Source organism: Carassius auratus, chromosome 12 (assembly GCF_003368295.1).
Source record: "Carassius auratus strain Wakin chromosome 12, ASM336829v1, whole genome shotgun sequence".
Classification (NCBI taxonomy): domain Eukaryota; kingdom Metazoa; phylum Chordata; class Actinopteri; order Cypriniformes; family Cyprinidae; genus Carassius; species Carassius auratus.
The window spans coordinates 11,980,719-12,003,295 of record NC_039254.1 but is presented as its reverse complement, the minus strand read 5'-3'; the positions used below and the strand labels follow the sequence as shown (position 1 = coordinate 12,003,295).

The 22,577-nt window shown below is 38.5% G+C and overlaps 1 protein-coding gene across 1 annotated transcript; it reads right to left on the bottom strand.

The window, feature by feature from the left end:
• Positions 1 to 1,149: 1,149 nt before the first annotated feature.
• LOC113111861 (neuralized-like protein 4) lies at positions 1,150 to 21,420 on the bottom strand. Its single transcript, XM_026277023.1, has 29 exons — positions 21,208 to 21,420; positions 17,276 to 17,792; positions 16,471 to 16,536; positions 15,964 to 16,382; positions 15,126 to 15,237; positions 14,910 to 14,998; positions 14,725 to 14,797; positions 14,366 to 14,639; positions 14,093 to 14,274; positions 13,849 to 13,934; positions 12,624 to 12,786; positions 12,316 to 12,526; positions 12,128 to 12,204; positions 10,596 to 10,674; positions 10,342 to 10,511; positions 10,108 to 10,236; positions 9,840 to 9,985; positions 9,453 to 9,671; positions 7,772 to 7,870; positions 7,542 to 7,694; positions 7,285 to 7,449; positions 7,051 to 7,209; positions 6,667 to 6,846; positions 4,827 to 4,920; positions 4,643 to 4,750; positions 4,364 to 4,508; positions 4,146 to 4,258; positions 3,179 to 3,338; positions 1,150 to 3,085 (listed from the first exon to the last, which is right to left on the bottom strand). The coding sequence occupies exons 1-29, from the start codon at positions 21,370 to 21,372 to the stop codon at positions 2,881 to 2,883; spliced, it is 4,758 nt and encodes a 1,585-aa protein (XP_026132808.1). The 5' UTR covers positions 21,373 to 21,420; the 3' UTR covers positions 1,150 to 2,880.
• Positions 21,421 to 22,577: the final 1,157 nt, after the last annotated feature.

The following is a 22,577-nucleotide window of genomic DNA, read 5'->3' as shown; positions in this document are numbered from 1 at the left end:
CTGTATGTGTGTGTGTGGATTTTTGAGACTTTGGAGCCCCCTTCAGTCAAGAAAGTGGAATTCAGGGTAAATATATCCCTTTCGTTATTACAGTGGATTGTTATTATGCGATGATAAACCGCTCTTTTATCAAAATTGCATACTCGTTCACTAAACTCTAAACTTACATCAGGAAACAAGTTTGGTTGAAGCGTGAGACAGAGAGAAGATATTCGCCGTTCATATGTGGCTCTGTGGAGCTATCAGTATATTTCAGAACATTTGTTTGAGCGTCACAACGAGTCTGTTACGGTCACATTTGCTTACCCAATGACGTGAGCTTGTTTGGATGCTTAATAATAGAAGTATTGCAAGTGTTACATTGTTGAGTAAAGAACCATTTACAACCATCCGAAGATAGAATCACTATCGACCTTAAGAAGTTAATGCCATAGGATATTTTACCAAGATTTAATGACACGGATATGCAACAGTATCAGTGACCGAACTTTCTTACTTTAAATATATATATATATATATATATATATATATATATATATATATATATATATATTTTAAAAAAAGTATATACACAATATAGAAACATTAGTTTAAACATACCAAGTGAGCCCATACATTTGAGCAAAATTGATAGTAAAGACATTTACAATGTTAAAACAGAATCTACCAGAAATACTCATTGAAGAATCCTGGAAAATGTGTGTCAGTTTCCACAAAATATATTAGGAAGCACAACAAGAAGCAGCCGATAATAAGAAATGTTCTTGAGCACTAAATCAGCATATTAAATTGATTTGTGAAAGAGTATGAGGCACTGAAGAGTGGAGTAATCACTGCTGAAAATTCAGCGTTTTTATCGCTATATTAAATTATCTATATTTTAAAATACATTGCAACAGAAAACCGCGATAATATTTTACAATATTACTATTTCTACTGTATCTTTGTTCAAATAAATGCAGCCTTGGCGAGCGTAAGAAACGTATGTATATAAACTAGAATATAAAAACTGTGGTCCAAAAACAAACTAGTCAATTACTGAGGTTTAACTTTATTTGTCTACCTATCTCTATGTGTGTGTGTGTGTGTGTGTAAGAGAGATTTTTAATTGTCATAAAATTTATTTAATGAATGGAAGACAGAACACGATTTCCATGTTGTGCATAACTGTCTCTTTTTTGGATTTTTATTTTCTTACAAACCAGGAAGGTAATGTTAGTGTTATGTAACAGGCTGTACAACACAACGCAAAGACATGAAGATAACACGGACGTAAACAAATAATAACAACAAACTGAAAAGCAGCAATGGGCCGATACAAACCCTGTGTTTTCACATTTTCCGATTTACACAGCGAGCATTCATCCAGACATCGCCCCTTGGCAATAAAGCGGGATTGCTAATGCAAGATGTACACTCAAGTATGTCATATTGGCAACAAAATAAAACTGGATAGAGATATGCCTTCACAGAGGGTACTGTAAGTCTAGATACAATCAAAAGAGAGTTGATTTTTTTTTTTGTCATCATAGTTTTTCCAGCAAGGGCTTACATTTGTGCAATCTTAGTCATAAGAGAATACAAAAAAAGGCTATATACCTAGAATGGAGTAAACAATCTATTAAAAACAAATCATATTCCCAGTGTAAACACCAATTCTGGGGTCAGGTATACCAGCAGATGACTTTAAATCCCACAATTCCTCATGAGTCTATGCACATCTACCTGACAGCTGAATAAAGAGTCCTTCTTGTTGAAAAGGATGTTGAACGCAGAGCACAAATAGACCTTTCCATTCAGTTTTCGTACCTTTCTACCATTAGTTTGAGAAACACTTACATCCTGGTTCTTACACTGAAGTTTTAGGAGTAAACAAACGGGCTCGACAGCACACGGAGGACAAACTCGAACATAACCCATGTGTAAACAACATCTAAAGCATTTGAAACAGATGACAAGAACTTCCATAGGTTTACTGACCTTAAATAATGGGCAGCGAATGACGCAAAGACTACCGAGACGCACATTCGGCCGAAACGGACACAAATACACATATAGCTTCTTAAAACTCTCTTCTTCAGATATGTTACAGTGCTTTGTGGGGGCGAAATTCTGTTTGTATGCAACCTTCAAGTTAGACGATGTATGTTTGTCACAATCTGGGTCACATGAAGCGATTTTAGTGGAAGAGATGTGAGTTCCACTCCATAGACGGTTACAGTTATACAAGTATTCACAAAAAAAAAAAAAAACTTCCATACATTTCTTGCCTTCCTGTATTTATGTAGCCATTTATCCACTTTGCGTTTGACTAAACACTGTTTGCTATAATGTGTGAATAAATACACAGCTATAAGAACCAAATATAGAGCGATGGAATAACAGTTTCTTCCTGATTAGGTGATTTTGCTGCATCCTTTATCTTGTTGACTGTCGCTGAAACAGGTCTTGGTTATTGTCCGTTGCGAGTCTTAAGAAAAACATGAGTATAAATCCAGGGTTGTGCTGTGACTTGGTGCTTCTGTGTTGCTTTAGTCCAGTTTTATTTCTGTGATGACAGCAGACTCTCAAAGCGAAAACAGACAGGGTGATACATAGCTTTAGATGTATGAAGAGGCCGCAAAAACAATAGCCGAGTTAGTGAGTTTAATGAGAAAGAGTAAAAATCGCCCACCAGTGTCCGAAACATAAAGTGCAGGCAGTGTCTCTGTCTCTGGGGATCATCATCGCCCTCCTTCAAAACAGAACAAACTCAAAAGTATGTCTGAAACATGCAGAGATGAATGAGTTTGGGCAGCGAAACAATGCCTGAGGGGGGCTGCGCTGAAATTTGGTTTATAGCGAGGAGGATGATGCCCGTATCCTCGCTCGAGTCTGTTTTTACTCCACCCGTATGAGCAGGCCGTACAGAAGCGTGCCTCCCTTTTCCTTGGTGATCCATTCGATTTCTGCATTGCTGAATCGAGGATCAAGAGGCTCGCTGATTCCCAGCGAAGTCGGGCCCACTTTGTAGGAGCCTGGCCGCACACACACCTGGAAGCCCACCTGGGCCTGGTGACAGCGGAGGGACCGTGGGTCTCGGAATCTGTGCAGAGAAGCGTAACTGTCATTGTTTTCAAATTCATTTTCTAGGCAATCTCTCTGGTGTTTTTCTCTAGAAGCACTGCTGTTGACTTACTGCACTTTGGGGGCAAAGACCTCCAGGCCAGAGTAGCGCATGGTTGGAGAAAGCTGGACACGGGGGATCTCTCGCTCTGGGGCGCTGTTCTCCTCGGGCTCCCCGTAGCTGCCGTGACCCTCTGTCTTCACCGGGGACAAGGAGAAAATGGAGGACGATTCTGCTCATAGGAAAACAGATGAGCTCAGGTGTGCAGATCTAATCTACTTCACACAATCATGCATTTCATTATCAGATCATTAGCTGGTTTGTTTTTTTTTGGTTAGTTTTTTTGCCAAAAGTAAACAAACAGAAAATTCAAACCTGCTGTTTTTGAAAGCAGACACTATAGCAAATAATGATATTTAATGCACTGATCAGACATAATTATATATTTTTTCTACAGTTTTATCAAGTAAAATAATACAATACAAATGCATAAATATTACAATATAAAAAAAATCTATAACATTCATTTTAATATTTAATAAATTATCAAATTATTTCTTTGCTTACTATAAAAAATATATTATAAAAATATGTAAAAAAAAATATTGCAATCTGCATTTATTTAATCCAAAATACTGTACAAACTGCAATAACATATTCAATTTTTTTATGTTAATATATAAAAAAAACAATTATTTCTGTGAAAAATTATAGCAGTCTTTCCTCCAGTTTTCAGTGTCACACGATCCTTCAGAAATCCTTCTAATTTACTGATTTGGTGCTCAAGAAACATATAATCACTGAAGAAACATAATATTTTTGTGGAAACGATTGATTTTTATTATTATTCGGTTTTCAGCATCTGTTACAAAAACAGTTCTATTTTAAATAATGTATTTACCAATCAATTCATTTACCGAAAAAAAAAAAAAAAAAAACATATTTGAACGGTAGTGTATTTTCATTTCAAATTTCCAAAGGACTAAATTAAGAATTATTTTAAATGATTTAAAAAAATAAATTCTTAGTGGTTACCAACCTGACAAGAGTTGGTTGTGGTCCAGAATGCGTCTAAGTGAGCCGACACTAGTGCCATGGTACGCAATATGCCATTTCTTGAAGGCATTGGAGACTTCACAGTGGGTCTTGATTCTATTAAAATACAGACAAGAGCTCTTTTTAAGTAATTAATACTGCCAATACTAATTAATATTTTTTTCAGAGCATAATTACTGAGTTCAATGAATAATAACTGACTGGAGTGCGAATCGGCACCAGCCGAATGGCAGAGCATAGTCTCTGGGAGGCTCCCCTCGCTTGTAATAGGCCTCATCACCCCTTAGCTTGTGACAGGACTCACAGTAACACAGGTTGTACTTAGCATCCTCATTAAAATAACCATCTGAAAGATGAAGAAAGCAAAATGTTCAGTTAATATACTGCCATAATCAGAAATGTGCTTCAAAAACTAATCCACACTGAATCTGTGGCCACAAAGGATTATGATTATGTGTGTGCGGTGTAATGCAGTTGTACCAGGCAGTGTGAGCAGTTCTTTGAATCGGGAACAAAGCGCCTGGTACTCGCACGTCTTATTGGGGTTGACCTCTGGAGGAGGTGTCCAGCAGACACTCTCCTTTATACCTGTCACACACAGCACACGTGTTTAAAGCAGAGTCACACTACAGTGTGTAAGGCATGGAGTCAAAATCTCACGCACCATCCACCATATCAGCCTTCTCCATGTCCCCTTGACAAGGCATGTCTCCTCTCTCCCCGCCAACCACAGACACATGATTTGTCACTATAGTGACCTAAAAATACAACATCAACAAGAGACAAGCATTTTTTGTGCATCCAAACAAAGGTTTCATATAAAGAAGTTATGATTTTTTTTTTCTTGTTTGAAAAAAAAAACAATTATTTTCATCAATATATTAACATAAGGCCTTAAAGATATTGGTAAAATATTTTTATTTATTTATTCTATGGATGGGCAGGGTAAACAACGATATTGAATATTATATAAATAATAACAGCAAAAAATATTTAATGAAATATTTCATATAAATATAAATAAATAACAAATGTTTTGTGACACCGTCAAAACACTAAAATTCTAATTACACATTTTTGTGGTAGATTCTGTGAAAATGTTGGCAAGGCAAATGAAGATAATGATTTATACATTATTTAATAGTAATTAAAAGGTACCGTATTTTTCAGACTATAAGTCGCACCTGAGTATAAGTCGCATCAGTCCAAAAATACGTCATGATGAGGAAAAAAACATATATAAGTCGTATTTATTTAGAACCAAGAACCAAGAGAAAACATTACCGTTATGTTTTCTATTGTTTCATTTCTCTTGGTTCATTTCTCTCGGTTCATGTCAAATTAATTTTGATAAATAAGTCGCACCTGACTATAAGTCGCAGGACCAGCCAAACTATGAAAAAAAGTGCAACTTATAGTCCGGAAAATATGGTAATTAAAAATATAAATATTTTCCGTCAAGCAAAAAAAGATGTTTGTTATAAAAAGAATGCCTAAAATTCCTAATTTGTGTGTAATGGGGCCTGTAAAAATGTTGGCATGTTAAGTAAAAACATAACATATATTAGCATATATATTAGCATTTAATGAAAATGGATATTTTCTCAAATTTAGGTTCGTCCAGCTCTATACACATAAATGTTGTATCGTATAGGCGTTTCATCAAAACAAATCCGGCATTTTGGGAGAGTGAAACAGATATTTTTTGAAACGGGGTTCCAGAGTGGATAAATCAAAAAAAAAAAAAACACCTTGCATTTTCTTGTGGACAGCAAATCCGTAGATTTTCTGAAACTATGATGTCATCAACCCACATCTCGGCCCTAGTCAGAAACCACTACGTCACGTAACAGCAACAAAAACATGAACAAACACTGAAAGATTGTATTTTTATTAACTAACATTAACACAGATTAATAAACGCATTGTTCCATGTTGGTTTGTATACCACGCGCAAGGTTTATGTGCATAGTCCAAGTCTTCTTCACCGATTTATTGTATCTCTGTGGCAGAATTACAGCGCCACATGCTGGTCTGGCATGTATACTACATCGTTTTGTGTCTGTTTTGTGGTTTCGTGTGGATGCAGACATTTCTTCAGACGAAGAAGAAGAAAAAAAAAAGATTGAATAGGCAAAGCTCTGATTTCGCATGGACATAGCCCTTACTTTCTTTCTCACGATTCCTCTCAGTCACATTTTATTTCAAGGTCCAATTCTCACCATTAACAAACCATTAACTATGACTTAAACTCCTAATTTGCTGCTTATTAATAGTTAATCAGGTAGTTGTTAAGTTTCAGTATTGGGTAGAATTATAGAATATGTGCTTTAAAAGTACTAATAAACATATGATAACATTATATAATAATATAATAAAAATTATAATAATAATAGGCATGCTAATAAGCAACTAGTTAATAGTAAACATTGGTCCATATACTAAAGTGTTACCTAACTCTCTCTTTTTTGTGGTTCACTCATTATACATTAATAAGAACTGACCTGTTCACACTGGCCATAAAGGTCAATAAGGGGGTAACAGGGGCTTGGGATATCCTGGGCTGCTATGCCCTGATCCATGCCATTAACAAACAGATGGAGGCAACCACTGCTGTCCACCAACAGGCCCAAAATGGTCCCTTCAGGACAGGTGTCCAGGTTTGGACCGTAGTTCTCACAAATCTAAGGAAATGAGAGAGAATGAAGTCAGGAACTGATACTAAAACTGTAAAAAAAAAGATTTTAAAAATCAGAAAAGATGGAAAGAAAAGTTCAAAACAAATGACAAACAAACCCAAAAGCAATGAATAAGAAAAGAAAACAAAACAAGGATGTGAAGATAAGAGAAAGATGGATGAAAGAACCAAACAACGGAAGTGACATCACCTTCAACGAGTTGTGAAAAACAGAGTCTCGTTGCAGAAGCCAGACTGAGCGTTTAAGGCAGCAAGCTGTGGAAGGGAAGTTGAGGCGGTCTGGTGAATGACCAATCAAACCCAGCGACAGGGAGGACGTCCATGATGGATTCAGACGGTCTATCTGAAACTGGAATAGAACTGCTATCAGCATCACGCATACTGTGTCCCTCACTTCCAAATACACTCACACACAAACACACACCTGGAATAGCTGCTGGCGCGGCAAAGCTTGAGCTGTGACCAAAAGACCCTGGTTGTAGCTGGACACCCGAGCTGCGGTCAGGTTCTGATTGGACAGCTGGATATTTTTTCCATGATTCTCCAAAAAAGTCATGACCGTGGGCACCAGAGCAGGCTCATTCTCACTCTGAAAGTTGAGAAACAAACAAATACCAATAAAGCTTGACATTAAAATACAGCTGATCAAGCTTCAAAACACGGTCCTCTGAGATGACACACCTCTCGGACAGGAGTGCTATCCTCCTCTCCCTCGCTGCAGCTGTCGGGCGAGAGCGAGGGGGCTTTCACACTTTCAGAATCCTCAACTAGCGTGGAGCTGACGATGGACACGGCCGTCACTTTTCCGTACAGGTCCAAAACAGCATACACGTTCTGAAACCAAAGTGGATGAGCTGACTGTAAAACTGAAAAATGAAGACGTATTAACAGATATAGCAGCATACTCGTACCTTCGCCACTGCAGTGGCTGCTGGTCCCATGTCTTCTCCGTCAATGAGGATGTGCATGGTGTCGTCACTGCATCTCTTCACCCCAACGCGATTTCCCACCTATAGTAGAACGGAGGTGTTGAGGACGTGATATACTCACTTCTCGCTTAATATACACCACTCTTCAGTGTGTTCATGTTTGTATTTGTGTCTGACTCAACGGACCGAATAGAGGAAATGAACTGGAGAAGATTTCCATGTCAGTGTCATGGTTGTTTGATTTCAAAGTATATTGGAACCTTAAAGGGGGGGTGAAATGCTCGTTTTCACTCAATATCTTGTTAATCTTGAGTACCTATAGAGTAGTACTGCATCCTTCATATCTCCAAAAAGTCTTTAGTTTTATCATATTTATAAGAGAAAAATAGTCTGTGCCGATTTTTTTCGGAAAAACACGAGCGCCTAGAGGCGTGACGTGTGGGCGGAGCTAAAGAATCACGAGCGCCAGTAGGCTTTTGCGTTGAGAGCGTTTGGAAGTTGTGACATTACCGTGAGGAAAAAAAAAACATCATCCAAAACAAACCATGGCTAACAGTCAGATTCAGCCGTTTATTTATGATCCATAATCAGATCCGGAGGCTGAAACTGAACAAGAGCAGCAGCAGCAACGACTCGCTCCGAGCGGGGCTCGAACCCGGGTCTCCGATGGGAGGCGGACGCACTAACAAGGAGGCAGAGATATTTTAAGTAGTTTTACTCACCGCCTGCGGTTCCAACACAAGATCGTGACCCTTTTTCATTGGGACTGCATTATCCTTAAGAAGTAAATGATACGCAAATCCGTCGTCAAACTAGGCCTTGTTTGTAAAACAAGCATCTTCGAAATGCAGGGAACAAACACTTGCACAACTCCGTCGATGCTATTTAAAAATAAACTCCGTCCACTGGTCCCTTAATGTTTTTTTTTTTTTGGTAATCTGTGCAGGGTTGTCTTGCCCTCGCAACCAAAAACACACTTCTTTTGTGACATTTCGCTCTCGCTCTGATCAGTGAATGTGTCTGCTCTCAGTGCTCTGCTATACGGGAGCGCGCGCTCTTCCGGCAGACGTGCCCTTAGGACCCATACAAGGAAATTCCGCTCGATCTAACGTCACACAGAGCCATACTCGAAAAAAACTTTCCGAAACTTGTGACAAACCGGAAGGAGTATTTTTGGAATAGAAATACTCCTTCAAACGTACAACTTAATTTTTTAAACTTTGTCCATGTTTAGCCTGGGAATCCAACTCTTTAACAGTGTAAAAAACTCAGTATGCATGAAATAGCATTCCACCCCCACTTTAAAAGAATAGTTCACCCAAAAATGGAAATGTTGTCATCATTTACTCTTACTCATGTGGTTTCTTACTTTGTCATCACAGGAGTATAATACATTTTAAAATGTTTTGAAATAGAAAGGTTTATTTAAATTGTAATATTATTACAGTTTTACTGTATTTTTGAATGCTTACGGTCATTAAAATCAGGTGGACTCTGATTTATTGTTCATTTGTAGGAAAAACAGGATTCTAGGGTTATTGTTTGTCTGTCATTGTTACAGCTGGGATGTGGACTTCCCTTCTTCGCATAGAATTAGAACAAATATTGAAAATTTACTGTTACAGTTCTCATCATTGGTAGGAATGCACCAGTGATCTCTTACCGTGAGCCGATCCAGAGAGCAGCCATAGTTCTGTCTCTGTAGCACTCCGTTCCGCCTGACCTCGGACCCGGCGAGGACCCAGGTGACCTTTGACCTGAGCTGGGTAAGCGAAGGAGAGAGGCCACTGAGAGGGCAGGATGGTAGGTCAGGGGGCTGCAGGGTGGTCAAACCCACATGAAGGGAACCGGACCATCTGTCATCGACCTTGTTAATTTTCACCTAAAAGGAATAACAGTGGGACGGTAAGTGAATAGGGCACTAACATTTCTGGTAACACTTTGCAACAACTAAACTAATTTACCTTACTTGTAAAGTGCAACCACATTTTTAATTTTTTTTTTTTTTTTTTTACTTCAATTGTAAATTAAGACCCATGCCACATCTCACCTCAAACACCTCATCTGTCTTGAGCTCCTTCGCACTAAACACAATTCCATGGGCATATCCATCGACCCTCAGCGCTTGACAACAGTCTCCTAATAACACCACATTCTTACCATGTTTGCTGTGCAGGCGATGGGCAACCCCTGCCACTAGAAAGTGACAAAGACACCGATTTTGAACAAAACATATGATCCTATTGTTGACATGTATGTTAAAATCATCAATCTTAATAAGTGAATACTGCCTCAAATGCAAACAATAATTATAGTACCCGGAGAGTGTATGGGGAAGCTCTTCTCTGTGATGTTACTGGTACACAGACTGTTATCCAGTGGCCCCGATGAACTTGTAATGGACACTTGCACACACTGACCATAAAGATCGATCACAGCATATACTTCTAAAAAAAGACAAAAGAACAGAAAGAAAGGAGGAGGACATTAGACATTACAAGGTTCTGAAATATCAGTGTTGCTTAATGTGAAATAGTTTTCTTGAAAATGACCTGGTGGCAGCCCGGTACAAGCGACACCCTGGTCAACGCCGTTGATGAAGTAATGCAGGTCTCCAGTAGCTGTACGCATCATCCCAATCCTGGAGCCTGTGGTCAGAGAGTCCAAGTCACAGCCGTAGTTATTCCTCATGGTATTCCCATCCTGCATGATCGCTGTGCCACTACAGAAGAAGAAGAGCAAAGAGATATGTAAGGTATCAGGTCTGGCAAAGAAAGCCGTTTTAATCCATTAACCCATAGTTCACCTCAACATCCAGGTGTCATAGTCAATGTCAGTCATTGTATTAGGGAACTCCAGTTCTTCTGGTCGGATTGCGGTTACTCCTGTGGAAATACAAACCAGAATCTGTTTCTTATTCAGGCTCCATTAAAAAACACATATACTGATCCAAGTGATTTTTGGAAATAATAATATTCGGTTACTTTAATATTTCTGGAGCCAGTATTTTTCTACCAGGTTTCCTGCACTACAGCACCAACAGCTATATTGAAATTCTTGGAAACACGTCTCTTATGAACCAATAATTTTTAGAAAAAATCAAAGCGATGCATTTTTTTGGCAAATCAGTGGTATTTCTTAAGTGTATCAAGGCAATTTCTTTAGTGAATTAGCGGTATTTCATTACTGACTCTGTGGTGTTTCTTAAGTAAATCTGGGATTTCTTTAGTAAATTAGTGTTATTTCTCTGGTCAATCACTGGCATTTCTTTAACAAAGTGTTATTTGGTTAATTACTGCCATTTCGTTAGTTAGTATGAGGTATTTCTTCAGTGAATCACAGGTGTTTCTTTAGTGAATCAGAGGTTTGTTTTAAAGGGTTAGTTCACCCAAAAATTTTAGTTAGCCAGTTTTACTCAACCTTAAAGCATCCTAGGTGTATGTGACTTTCTTCTTTCAGACGAATCCAATCGGAGTTACATTAAAAACTGTCCTCTTCCAAGCCTTTCAATGGGGGTAAGCCGGTGTTGGTTGTCAACAGCCCAAAAGACGTTAAATAAAGTGCGTGCATCTGTAATAAAACGTCCCTCACACTGCTCCAGGGGCTGAATAAAGGCCTCCTGTAGCAGATCCATGCATTTTTGTAAGATAAATATCCATATTTCAAATTTAATAAACACTCGGAAGTGCAGGCGGACGACGTAGGACATATGCGCCGTGCTCATGCCTCTGAGAAATGACGGTGCAAAAAAAAAACCAGTCTCCCTTTGGCTTATTTCCAAATTCTCCGACATATTTCTTTACAAATCCTTGCTTTGTGCTTCTCATTCGTAAATGGCATTTTGTTTTGTTTTGTCATCACTAATCACGTGATGTCAACGTCTCATGTCATCCGCCAGAACAGCTTCCGCATAATAAATATGGATATTTATCTTACTAAAACACATGGATGCACTACAAGAGGCATTTAATTCACCCGCCTAGGCCGTGTGAGGGATGTTTTATTAAGGATGCAAACACTTTATTTCACGTCTTTTGGACTGTTGACAACCAACATCCATTGAAAGGCTTGAAGGAGCCAGGACAATTTTTTATATAACTTCGATTGGATTCGTCTGAAAGAAGAAAGTCACATACACCTAGGATGCTTTGAGGGTGAGTAAAAGAGGCTAATTATCATTTTTGGGTGAACTAACCCTTTAAAAAATCAGTGGTATTTCTTAAGTGAGTCATAGGTATTTCTTTAATAATTCAGTGGTATTTCTTTAGTGAATCAGGGATATTTCTTTAAGAAATCAGTGGTATTTCTTTAGTGAATTGTTGTTTTATATAAGCTGACCTGCTTCTATTGAGCCTGACCAGCGATCCACCATTTTCTGAATTACAATTTCAAAGAGCTCTCCATCCCGAAGGCACCTTTTCAGTGGGACACACAAGCATAAAATATTAATTTAATCGATGACTGATTCATGCAGATCAACCAGCATGATCTAAGCACTTAAGAGTTCATGTCAAAACAAAAGTAACCTGTTTGAAATAACAATGGCGTCGTTAAACTCGCTGCGGCAGTTCTGCCTGAGGGCCGTTCGGCCACCGTTGGTGATGACTGCGTTTGTGCCGTGCAGCTGATGAAAGCGCAAGTCATTGGCAGCTGTAGTTCCAGAAACTGAACATGGGCTACCAGGAGACATGGCAGTAGGGCCCTCAGAGCTGTCATCAGGCAAGGGAGGGAGGTCAGCTATAACAGAGAGAAAGAGATTTTTAAAAGTCTCCTAAGTACTTCAGGGTGTGTACCAACTATCCACCCATTTTTACTCTCTCCTTATTGCTCTTACCCATATCATCCATGATGGTGGCCTGGGCAGCCTGTCCATACAGGTCCACCACTGCATACACACTGGGTGGAACATTCCAGGCCGCAGGGCCTTGAGGCACTCCATTCACAAAGAAGTGTAAACTTCCATCCTCCTTTCGGACAACTCCCACTGTATCTCCAGCCTGTAAACATTCACATGAGGCACATGAACATCATGCTACCAGCTAAACCAGGATACCACAACCCACTACGTTCTGATGTAGAACATGCATTCACTGCACCTTGTTTACTAGCAAAATGTGAAGGTGAAAGTCGTGACATTTGCCAAGTATGGTAGCCCATACTCAGAATTGGTGCTCTGCATTTAACCCATTCAAGTGGACACACCATGAACACACACCCGGAGCACTGGGCAGCTACAGATCCTGCACTTCAGCCATGGGTATTGAGGGTGGAAGAGAGTGCTGTTCATTCACTACCTCCCACCTACAACTCCTGCCAGCACTGAGACTCGAACCGGCAACCTTCTGGTAGCCAGGCTCTCTAACCATTAGGCCATAGCTAATGAAATAATGAATGAAATAATGAATAACAAAAAGTATTCTCGTTGCGTCATGAAATTGAGTTTGAACCACTGATGGCTATTTTGATATCCCTTACGATGTCTTTGGTACCTTTCTGGGCATTGAATGTGGTAATAGCATTGCTGTCTATGGAGGATCAGAAAGCTTGGATTTCATGAACAATATCTTAATTTGTTTTGTGAAGATGAGCGAAGGACTTATGGGTTGGAATGACAAACCACATTTAACCAACATTGCTAAAGTTTATTTATTTATTTTTCTTGGGGGAGGGGTGGTTTGGGGTTCAATATTCTTTATTGAAACAACAAAACTGACTTTGGTATGCCATGTAGGGTGTTGCGATATTTTAACTGTACAAATGTGACATTTTGCTAATCTAAATTCATTTTTGATTACAGTGTGTTCTAGCTGTCGCTTATCCATGCTGTGTATCTAAAATACACTCTGACTAAGACACAACTGTTTGTAACTTTCTTCTGTTTCAGCCAAATGTCTTCAGTTGCCAAAATTTCAGCGCATCACTAGTAGTCACTATGGATATGTTGGATGTATAAAAGCTGTGTGAAGGTTTTTCCAAAATTCTCCTTTTCGGTTTAAAATACAGATTTGGATTGACCCTTGAAAATTGACAGAATATTTAAGACAGCCAGCAAAACCCACTTTTAGACGGTCCAAGTTGTGCCCGTATTCATCAAGAATTGTAGTTCCGTTGTGCATGACTCCATTTCCTGTCATCATCCAGGTACCTGTGTAAATATCAGTGATTTAGATTAGTTATCTACCAACACTCATGCATTTTACATTGGATGCTACAGGTAACATGGCCTTGACTCATGGACACTTTAATCAATCAGCTAAGCTTTCAGTTGTGACCTGTGGCTGTAACTGTGTGGCAGCATTTTACCTGAGCGCAGGTTGGTCATGGTTGACGGTAGCTGAAGATAGGCGGGGTTATGAGTCGTCACGCCAATCTCTATAGAACCCGCCCATTTGTCCACCATTTTGTCGATGCGCACCTGGAAAACCTCATTGGAGTGCAGTGGACGATTGCTAAGCACAACACCATGGTTGAAGTCATCCGTTGCACTGTGCAAAAGAATAAGATTTCATTGAACTGCCCCATGATGCAGTAGCCCTATTAATGCAGTAAGTAGATTTTTGGATTGAATTAACTCACTGAGGCCGTAACGCGGTGCGGCCGTCGCTGATGATTGCAGCCTTCTGTCCACAGTTTAGATGGAATAGCAAGCGGTCTGGGACATCAGGCTCAGGGGTCAATGAGAGAGCAGGCCGAGGCCGGCCCACGTCAGGTGACAGCGCCCTCATGATTGCATTGTTGCGGCGTAAACGGTCACTGTGGTTATGGTTGTGGACAATGGTGACCTTTACTGCCATGCCATAGAGATCCACCACTCCATACACTACGCCAGGGGTCTGACTGGCTGCAACGCCTATGACATCATTTCGGAAAAGTATTTTAGAACAATCTGAACGGTGTGTGAAGTTCTTATCGCTGAGATCTGAAATTACTCTCACCCTGATCAATGCCATTAATGTAGAAGTGCAGAGCTCCACTGGCTTTCCTCATCAGCCCTATGTGATCCCCCTCCTATAAATAACAAAAGCATAAAAAAGGTTTTATGGGCATGTTGTGTATAAATAAACAAAGGGAATCACCTTGAGTATTAGACTACATGAGATAATAATAAGACTCAACTTACCTGGAGTTCATCCAGGCTGAATTCACAGTATTCCCGACGAGTGCCCTTCCCATTGGTTAAAATCCCACAGCCACTCATCATGATTGTGCCTTAAAAACAAGAAGAATGTAATGAACATTACGATTTAGATACACATGTGCTCGCTATGTTTATTGTAATGATTCTGTGAGAAATGAGGATCTATTTGATTATGTGAGAGAATACTAAAGAGGCTACCTGAACGTAAATTGGTCATTGTTGCAGGGTAGTCAAGATTATTTGGGTTGTGGGTCGTCACTCCAATCTCAATGGAACCAGACCATTTATCCACTAGTTTGTCAATGCGAATCTGAATCAGACAAGTGCAGTAATGTAAACAAAAATGTTACTTTTACAATATTTTTACATTCGTTTTGTATATATGTTGTATAATTATTCTGAGCATCATAGTATTACAAATTAGTTGTATTATAATTATAGAAATACTAATAATAAAAATAAAAATAAATGTTGGCAGAAAATTGCAATTAAAAGAATAATTATATGAATAAAATTTTGCTCAATGTTATTTTAATTAGCAAATCTGTTCAGGCAATTTAAAAGCAAAATTAATTAATTAACACTAAATTAAGAATTTTATTATGTATATGTGTTTGAAAGAAGTCTCTTATGCTCACCATGGCTGCATTTATTTGATTAAAATATACAACTTAGTGAAATATTATAGCAGCTTTAAAAAAGCAGTTTTCTATTAATATTAACATAAATAAAAATGTACTTTATTAAGGTAATAACAAATGTAACATTTTTCTATTATGCTGATTTGGCACTTAAGAATCATTTTTTTTTACTATCACTGTAAAAAAAAAAAAAAAATTAATAATAATAAATAAATAAATACAAATATATATCAAAATAAAAATATATTATTTGAGGAATATAAAGCTACAAAGAACAGAATTTATTTGAATCAGAAATATTTTGTGAGATAATAAATGTCTTTATTTTCATCAATGTATACCAACTAAATAAGAATATTCATTAAGAAAAAGAAAAACAAACTCAAGCTATATACCTCAAACATTTCGTTGTTTCTAAGCGGTCGATTGGTCATGACGACTCCGTTATTGAACTCATCCAGTGGTCTCCTCCTTTCTGCGGTCTTATTGTTGTTGCTTAGTTTGATGAGCGTGCCACACTTCTCATGGAACAGCAGCGCGTCATTGGTTGTCATGCCGCCAGCGGCCACCCCCAGTCCCGCCACCCCACCAGAGTTCCCCGCTGGGCTGCTATTGCTGCTACTGCCTCCACCTGTCCCTCCGCCACCAATGCCACTGTCACTTCCTGTTCCTCGGCCTACACCGCTACTTCCTGTGCCGCCCCTCGAGGAGTCAGAGCCTCCCACCCCCAAGTCCTCTCCACCCTCATCCTCAGAACGATACAGAGAGACGATGGCATTGTTGAACACATCAAATAACTGATGCTCAGTCAAAACTGTGAGGGGTAAAAGATAAAGAAAACAACAATGTCATTCCAGATTTACAATAACAAATAACCCAGGCTGATTTTAAAAGTGACGTACCACTATCAGGCTCAAAGTTGTTTGGGAATTTGTCGGGCCGACTGTGCGCACTTGACACTTCAGGCCCTGATGAGAAATCAAAACAGAAAACATTTGTTCAATACAATTGGGCCAAAGATATATTAAGACTGTCCATGATAAAGTAGAGAAAAAAATATGTTAAAAATCTAGTTACAAAGTAACACCAAAAAGTACAACCAAACAAAATTAGTTTGTATGAGAAATCTTCAATCGAATGAATGATAAAAATATCATGTGGTATAAGCATCAAGTAAACTGTAATAAAATTTTCTTTACACCTTTACACCACATTTTTAAATATAAAAAAAGAGAGATTTTTATATATTTTTTTAAAAAAAGGTCACAAATTATTAATTGTGACCCTGAACCACAAAACCAATCATAAGTAGCACAGGTACATTTGTTGAAATATATTAACAATACATTGTATGTAAAATTATCCCATTTTTTTTCTTTTATGCTAAAAATCATTAGTATATAAAGTAACGATCATGTTCCATGAAGATATTTTGTACATTTCTTACCATAAATATGACTGGTTTTCTGGTCCAAGGTCACAATGAATGAATATCATTAATTAGTTTCAAAGCACCGCATGACTTTTGACAACAAATGTTTTTTTCAAATATCAATAAGCGATTTATTAATATAAGAAATAATAATGGAAAATTATACCACTACTTAATAAGGTCTTCTTTTCAAGTAATTATAGATATGATCATCGTGTTATTGACCCAACTACTACATGCTTTCCCTCTCTCTACACTATGTGGTCTAGTTTTACCTTCCTCTGCCGATCCGTTCATCATGGTCGCTGTAGCACCAGCTGCAGACAGCATGATAGCTCCAGCCCTGTCATCATGGCTACAGCAAGCATCTGCTATTATGGACACTGCTTGCGTCGACACAATCTCATCCTCTACCTCTTCATCCTCTTCCCCATCCATTTCAGGTGGTGGTTCACAGCCTACCACAGTCACTTGTGTACACTTCCCATATAGGTCCACCACGGCCCATAAACGGGAAGGAAGTCCACTTGCCGCCGTGCCACAGTCCTGTCCGTTCACCCACAGATGCAGCTCTCCTTTCCCATTCCGCTGGATCCCCACACGGTCCCCTTCCCCTAGCTGGTCCAAGTCGCGACCGTACTCCTCCAGGACTGAGCGGCCGTCCTTTAGCACGGAGCAGCCGGACACGATCCACGAGCCTCCCTTCAGGCCTGTGGCACTGCTGGGAAATTCCAGAGCGGCTGGGTCCAGCGCAGTCACTCCGATCTCTATAGAACCGCTCCACGAGTTCACCTGGCAATAGAAATGTTAGTCAGTTAGTCAATCCCTTTATGACTCTTTATAAATAATCTCAAAAGTCTCAAAACCTTGGTGCTCAAATTAATGAATTTTACAATATTACTGTATTTTTAATCAAATAAATGCAGCCTTTTTGAACATTTAAAGATATTTCTTTCAAATATATCTGAGTGGAAGTGTGTATCAATTGTGGGGGGGGATCCACAATTGAAGTCTACAGAGAAGACATTTAAACCAAAAACTTGAAAATTATAAATGAATAATAATTACAATAATATCAATTACATATTAATCATATTAATTATCTCCAAAAATGTATTATAGATATAAAAGCTGTCGCAGTCATCCTTTTAGTTGTGGGACTGTTCTAGTTGGACAAACTTTGTTATCCATCCACCAATAAACGTCCTGCATTAGCTCCAAATACTCTCAACATACATGAGCATTTCGGAGTCAACACAAAAAAGTCTTTTTGCTACTTGCTATACATTCAAAACAATATTTTAATGTTCACTCGAGGAGATAGTTTTGTCCAACAGACTTCCATTTCAAGTGCAAGCCATTCATACGTCCTTTCCTCGAGAATTTAAATGTCTTTCATTGGGAACTAACACCATGCCACAGGTGCCATTAATTGAGCTAAACCCAGAACATTCAGTTAAACAGATGTCGATCTCTCACACTGAAATGCTGCCTCTAGCCTCTAGAGTTCTCAGATGTCTTTATGTGGAGGTGTGTAGGCTGTCAGTGCAGCAGGAAGTGTGTATCTGGGTTAAGGCAGGCTGAAGAGAAGGACAGGCGGCACTGAATGTGATCAAGGTATTTCTCTAATCTGTTTACATAAGTGACCAGTAATCTGTCCATTGTCTTTTTCCCCTCTTTCCAGAAGTAAGGAAACAGCAAGACTGAAAAAAATACAGCAAACAAGAATAATACCAGGTAACAATAGGAATTATATTGTTTTGCTGTGTGCTTCCTTTCTCAAGCTTCAAAAACTGAAAGTCATTACTTTTAAACATCAGCTGCAGACTATCATAAAATTGTTTAGGCTCTGTTTTATTTAACCAAATCTTCCTAAAACCTATTCTCTCCTGAAAACATTTTGTGTAGGAGCGGAGCTGACTGGATGCAAGATTATGTCAAAAATATACAAAATTAGATTATAAATGTAGTACTATGGCATTATCATGATTTGAATAAACATTTGATTATTAGGTCACAATTACTAGTAAGTGTATGGATTATTTCACATTTGTATGCATGTCTCACTAAAAAAATTACAACACTTACAACATGTGCATAAGCACAAGAATTTGATCTTAACCTTGTTTCATTTGTAATAATTTCGGAGTATTCTGCATAAGTGATGATGTTCACTTCATTCACTCTCAGCAAACATATGACACTCTTTAAAAAAAACACTCTTGCATGACAGCATGCGCAGCAAGATCCTCAAGCAATGCCAAGTGTGTGTGCCATCCTCAAAAGCAGTTTAAGACAGACTCAGATTACAGGCCCCTCATCTCCACAGCTCAAAGATAATGCAAGCTTTCCTTTTTTTTATCCACTGTATAAATTTTCATCCTAACAAATATAGCGGAATCCGAAATTGCACACTTCCGGAGTATACAGCAAGCGAAAAACAGTTTGTAATGTCCAAATGTACAGTGTTCAGTAATCCAGAGGGCGAAAAGTTCCCAGTCAATCGAAGCAGCAATTTTTTCAGACTCTTAGTAAGTGAGACTCATTGCGTTTGTGCTTTGTTTATTAGAACTTCTTTTCCCAGAAGTCTTTCTGAAATATACTCTTGTCTGTTCACAGTAAATTCAATTATCATGCACTGAGACACTTTGAGAAAACAAGGTTTTAACATATAACAACATTAACCTGCTTTGATGGTCTAAGCCATTCCCAGTGGTGCATCTTACCTCAGATGAAGTGATAATTGGTTGCCTTCTTATGCCCTTGAATAATCATTAAATTACCCGTGGCATTAATATAATCACTAATAAAATCACAGCTTATACACTGCATAAAGCAAACAGAAGTGGCAGCGGCAGTGTGAGAGATGCCCTGCTGTAAAGCCAGATGGTACGTGAGCAGACATCAAGGTCACTCTTAATTAAAAATCCATAGACAACAGGACAGACTACTGATATGAACTAAACGCTGCTCAGCTATCTACTGAAATGCATTAACAGAGAAGAATTTGTAGGTAAGAAAGGTCAAGCATGTTTACATGAATCAGCTGACTGTCTATTGGCCGTTAAATGAGTGAAAAGAACTGACTGAATAGAATCTGAGAGCCGAGAACGTCAAAGATATTAAAATGTTCTCATTATGAGTTACTTGTAAGATATTACAGTTTGATTTAAACTGTTTAATGGCTTCAAGGTTGATGTGAGGCTTATAAGCAGTATGTTGTGACAATGAGCATCTGCATATTGGCAACGACTTCTCATTGTACAACATTACAAACAATTCAAATGTTAATTTTGAAGAAGGTTTTTTTTTTTAACATGTGGTTAAGAGAATTGAAATAACAGTTGATCATGCACAAGCTGAAGAAAGGCACGGTTGTTATGTAAGTAATAAATACTTTGTATCGAGGCTGTTGTCTTTGATTTTGTGAACTGTCAAAAAGGAGAGGAAAGTGATTTGTAGGGAAAATGTCTTAGATGCTTATTCAATCCTTCTATTCATAAATTTGCAAACCTGATAATTTCAGGCCCGCTCCTACAATTCACAAAGCCTAAGACAAAATTTGTGTCGTTCCCTTCTCTCCCAGTCCCAAACGAGCAGGCCTCCCTCCGGCCACAGGAAACAACCTTCCCAGTTATTCTCTCGGACCATGCTATGCTTGTTTTGGTCATCACGAATCACCTGACTTCATCATTTAATGACTCACTACACACGTAAAAGACAGTCACTTGATATCACCTGCAGCAAGGGTCACTGAACTAATCAGTGAATTCAAAAGAATCGATTCACTGTAAAGAATCAAAACCAGGAGCTAAAAACTCAACAACACGGTGTGTGTACATGTTTACGTGGGCTTCTAATTTAACATATATAGTAGTATTTCGCAAAACAAAATATTTAAAAATATTAAAATATGTATGCAGACTGTTGTGATCAGATTAGATGGATCTGACAGTCCAAGAATAACCAAGCAGACCAGCATCCAAACATCAACAGCACTGACAAACCATGACAGATGACTACAAAAGCCGCGGCACACGTACGTCCTGAGACATCCACACACCTAAACACCACACATGACCTAAGAATAAGCTCTGACAGTGAACCACTGCAGACGATCTGACACACTCCCACCCTTTTCTCGATTTCTATCTCTATCTCTATCTCTCTCGTCTCTCTCTCTCTCTGGTGGGACATGATTGTTTACCTTCTTGTCGATGCGTACAGTAAAGACATCGCGGTCACGCAGCGGCTCCCGACTCAGGACCAGGCCGTGGTTGAATTCCTGTACCGGCTGATTCCGTTGAGCGGTTCGGTTGGAGTTCGACAAACCGATCAGTTTTCCGCTGCGCGGATGCAGCTCAGCCGCCATCTTCGCACGGGCGGCGCGGTGCACGACACCGAGCGTCGTTTTGCGACAGTGGAGAGTCGCTTGTGGACAACTCGCCATTGGCTCTTGGTATATTTGTCGGCATAAATAAATATCAGCGCATGCATTTACTCTTGAGTGTGTAAATAGTACACAGCAAAGTTGTACGAGCCGATAAAACTGGATAAATGTGCTGGAGGTAACGTAAGGTAAAGTGAGTGAGTATACAGACAAATAAACACTCAAACGCCACAGTTCACAATATCACAAATGAAGATAGTGAATTAAAGAACCCTCTCAAACGAAGAACTCAGTTATATAATAACTTCAACAACTATATCAAGGCATGTACTTGGGAATTGCTTAAAAATGTAAACAGAAAACTGATGTATATATTACTGATAAAAAAATAAAAATAACAACCAAGTTTTAAATTTGTGAGAACTGTATTACGTTTGTTGAAAAAGTCCTCTAGATGGCAGTGGATTACAGCGAAACCTGCATAACAACTAATATATATGAAGCTGATGGAGCCAAAAACATTAGGTGGGTGTTTCTTTTTGGAGTTTATTTAGCTTAAACTTACGTTTATTTTTATTTTTTTAATAAATCAATAAATAAAATTGTTCAAGGGGTAGATTTATTGTTACAGTTGAGGTCAAAAGTTTACAAAGGTGACAACTTTAACAGAATGGAGATGTGTAGATTTTTCTTATTTGCCTATATATATATAGTTACATGTTTCCCGAAAACAAAATAAGTTCAATTTACTCTGATCTTCAAATTAAAAAAAATTAAAATGCATGTTTATTTTTTTATTTTCTTATTTCTTCGTTCTGAAACATTAGTGAGCGTTTGAACCTTCTGTAATAGTTGCATATGAACCCCACAGTTGTCCCAAGTTTGAAAAGATGGATCTCAATATCATACAGTCATTGTTGGAAAGGGTTAAAATACACAAAAATGGAGGAATGGGCAATAATTTGTGGGACCTTAAGGATTTCTCTGAAGAACAGCAGCTAAACAAACTAACAACTATTACTTTTAAAAAAAGCCGCTGGGGATCATTCAGGTATATAAATTAATAATCTTTTCCAATTTTGCTTAGTTTCAAATTTTATTTATAGATTTTATCTTATTGCTGTCAAAAACTTAAGTCTAAAAATATGAACTTTCATGTATATGTGGAAATATGATGCATTCAGACT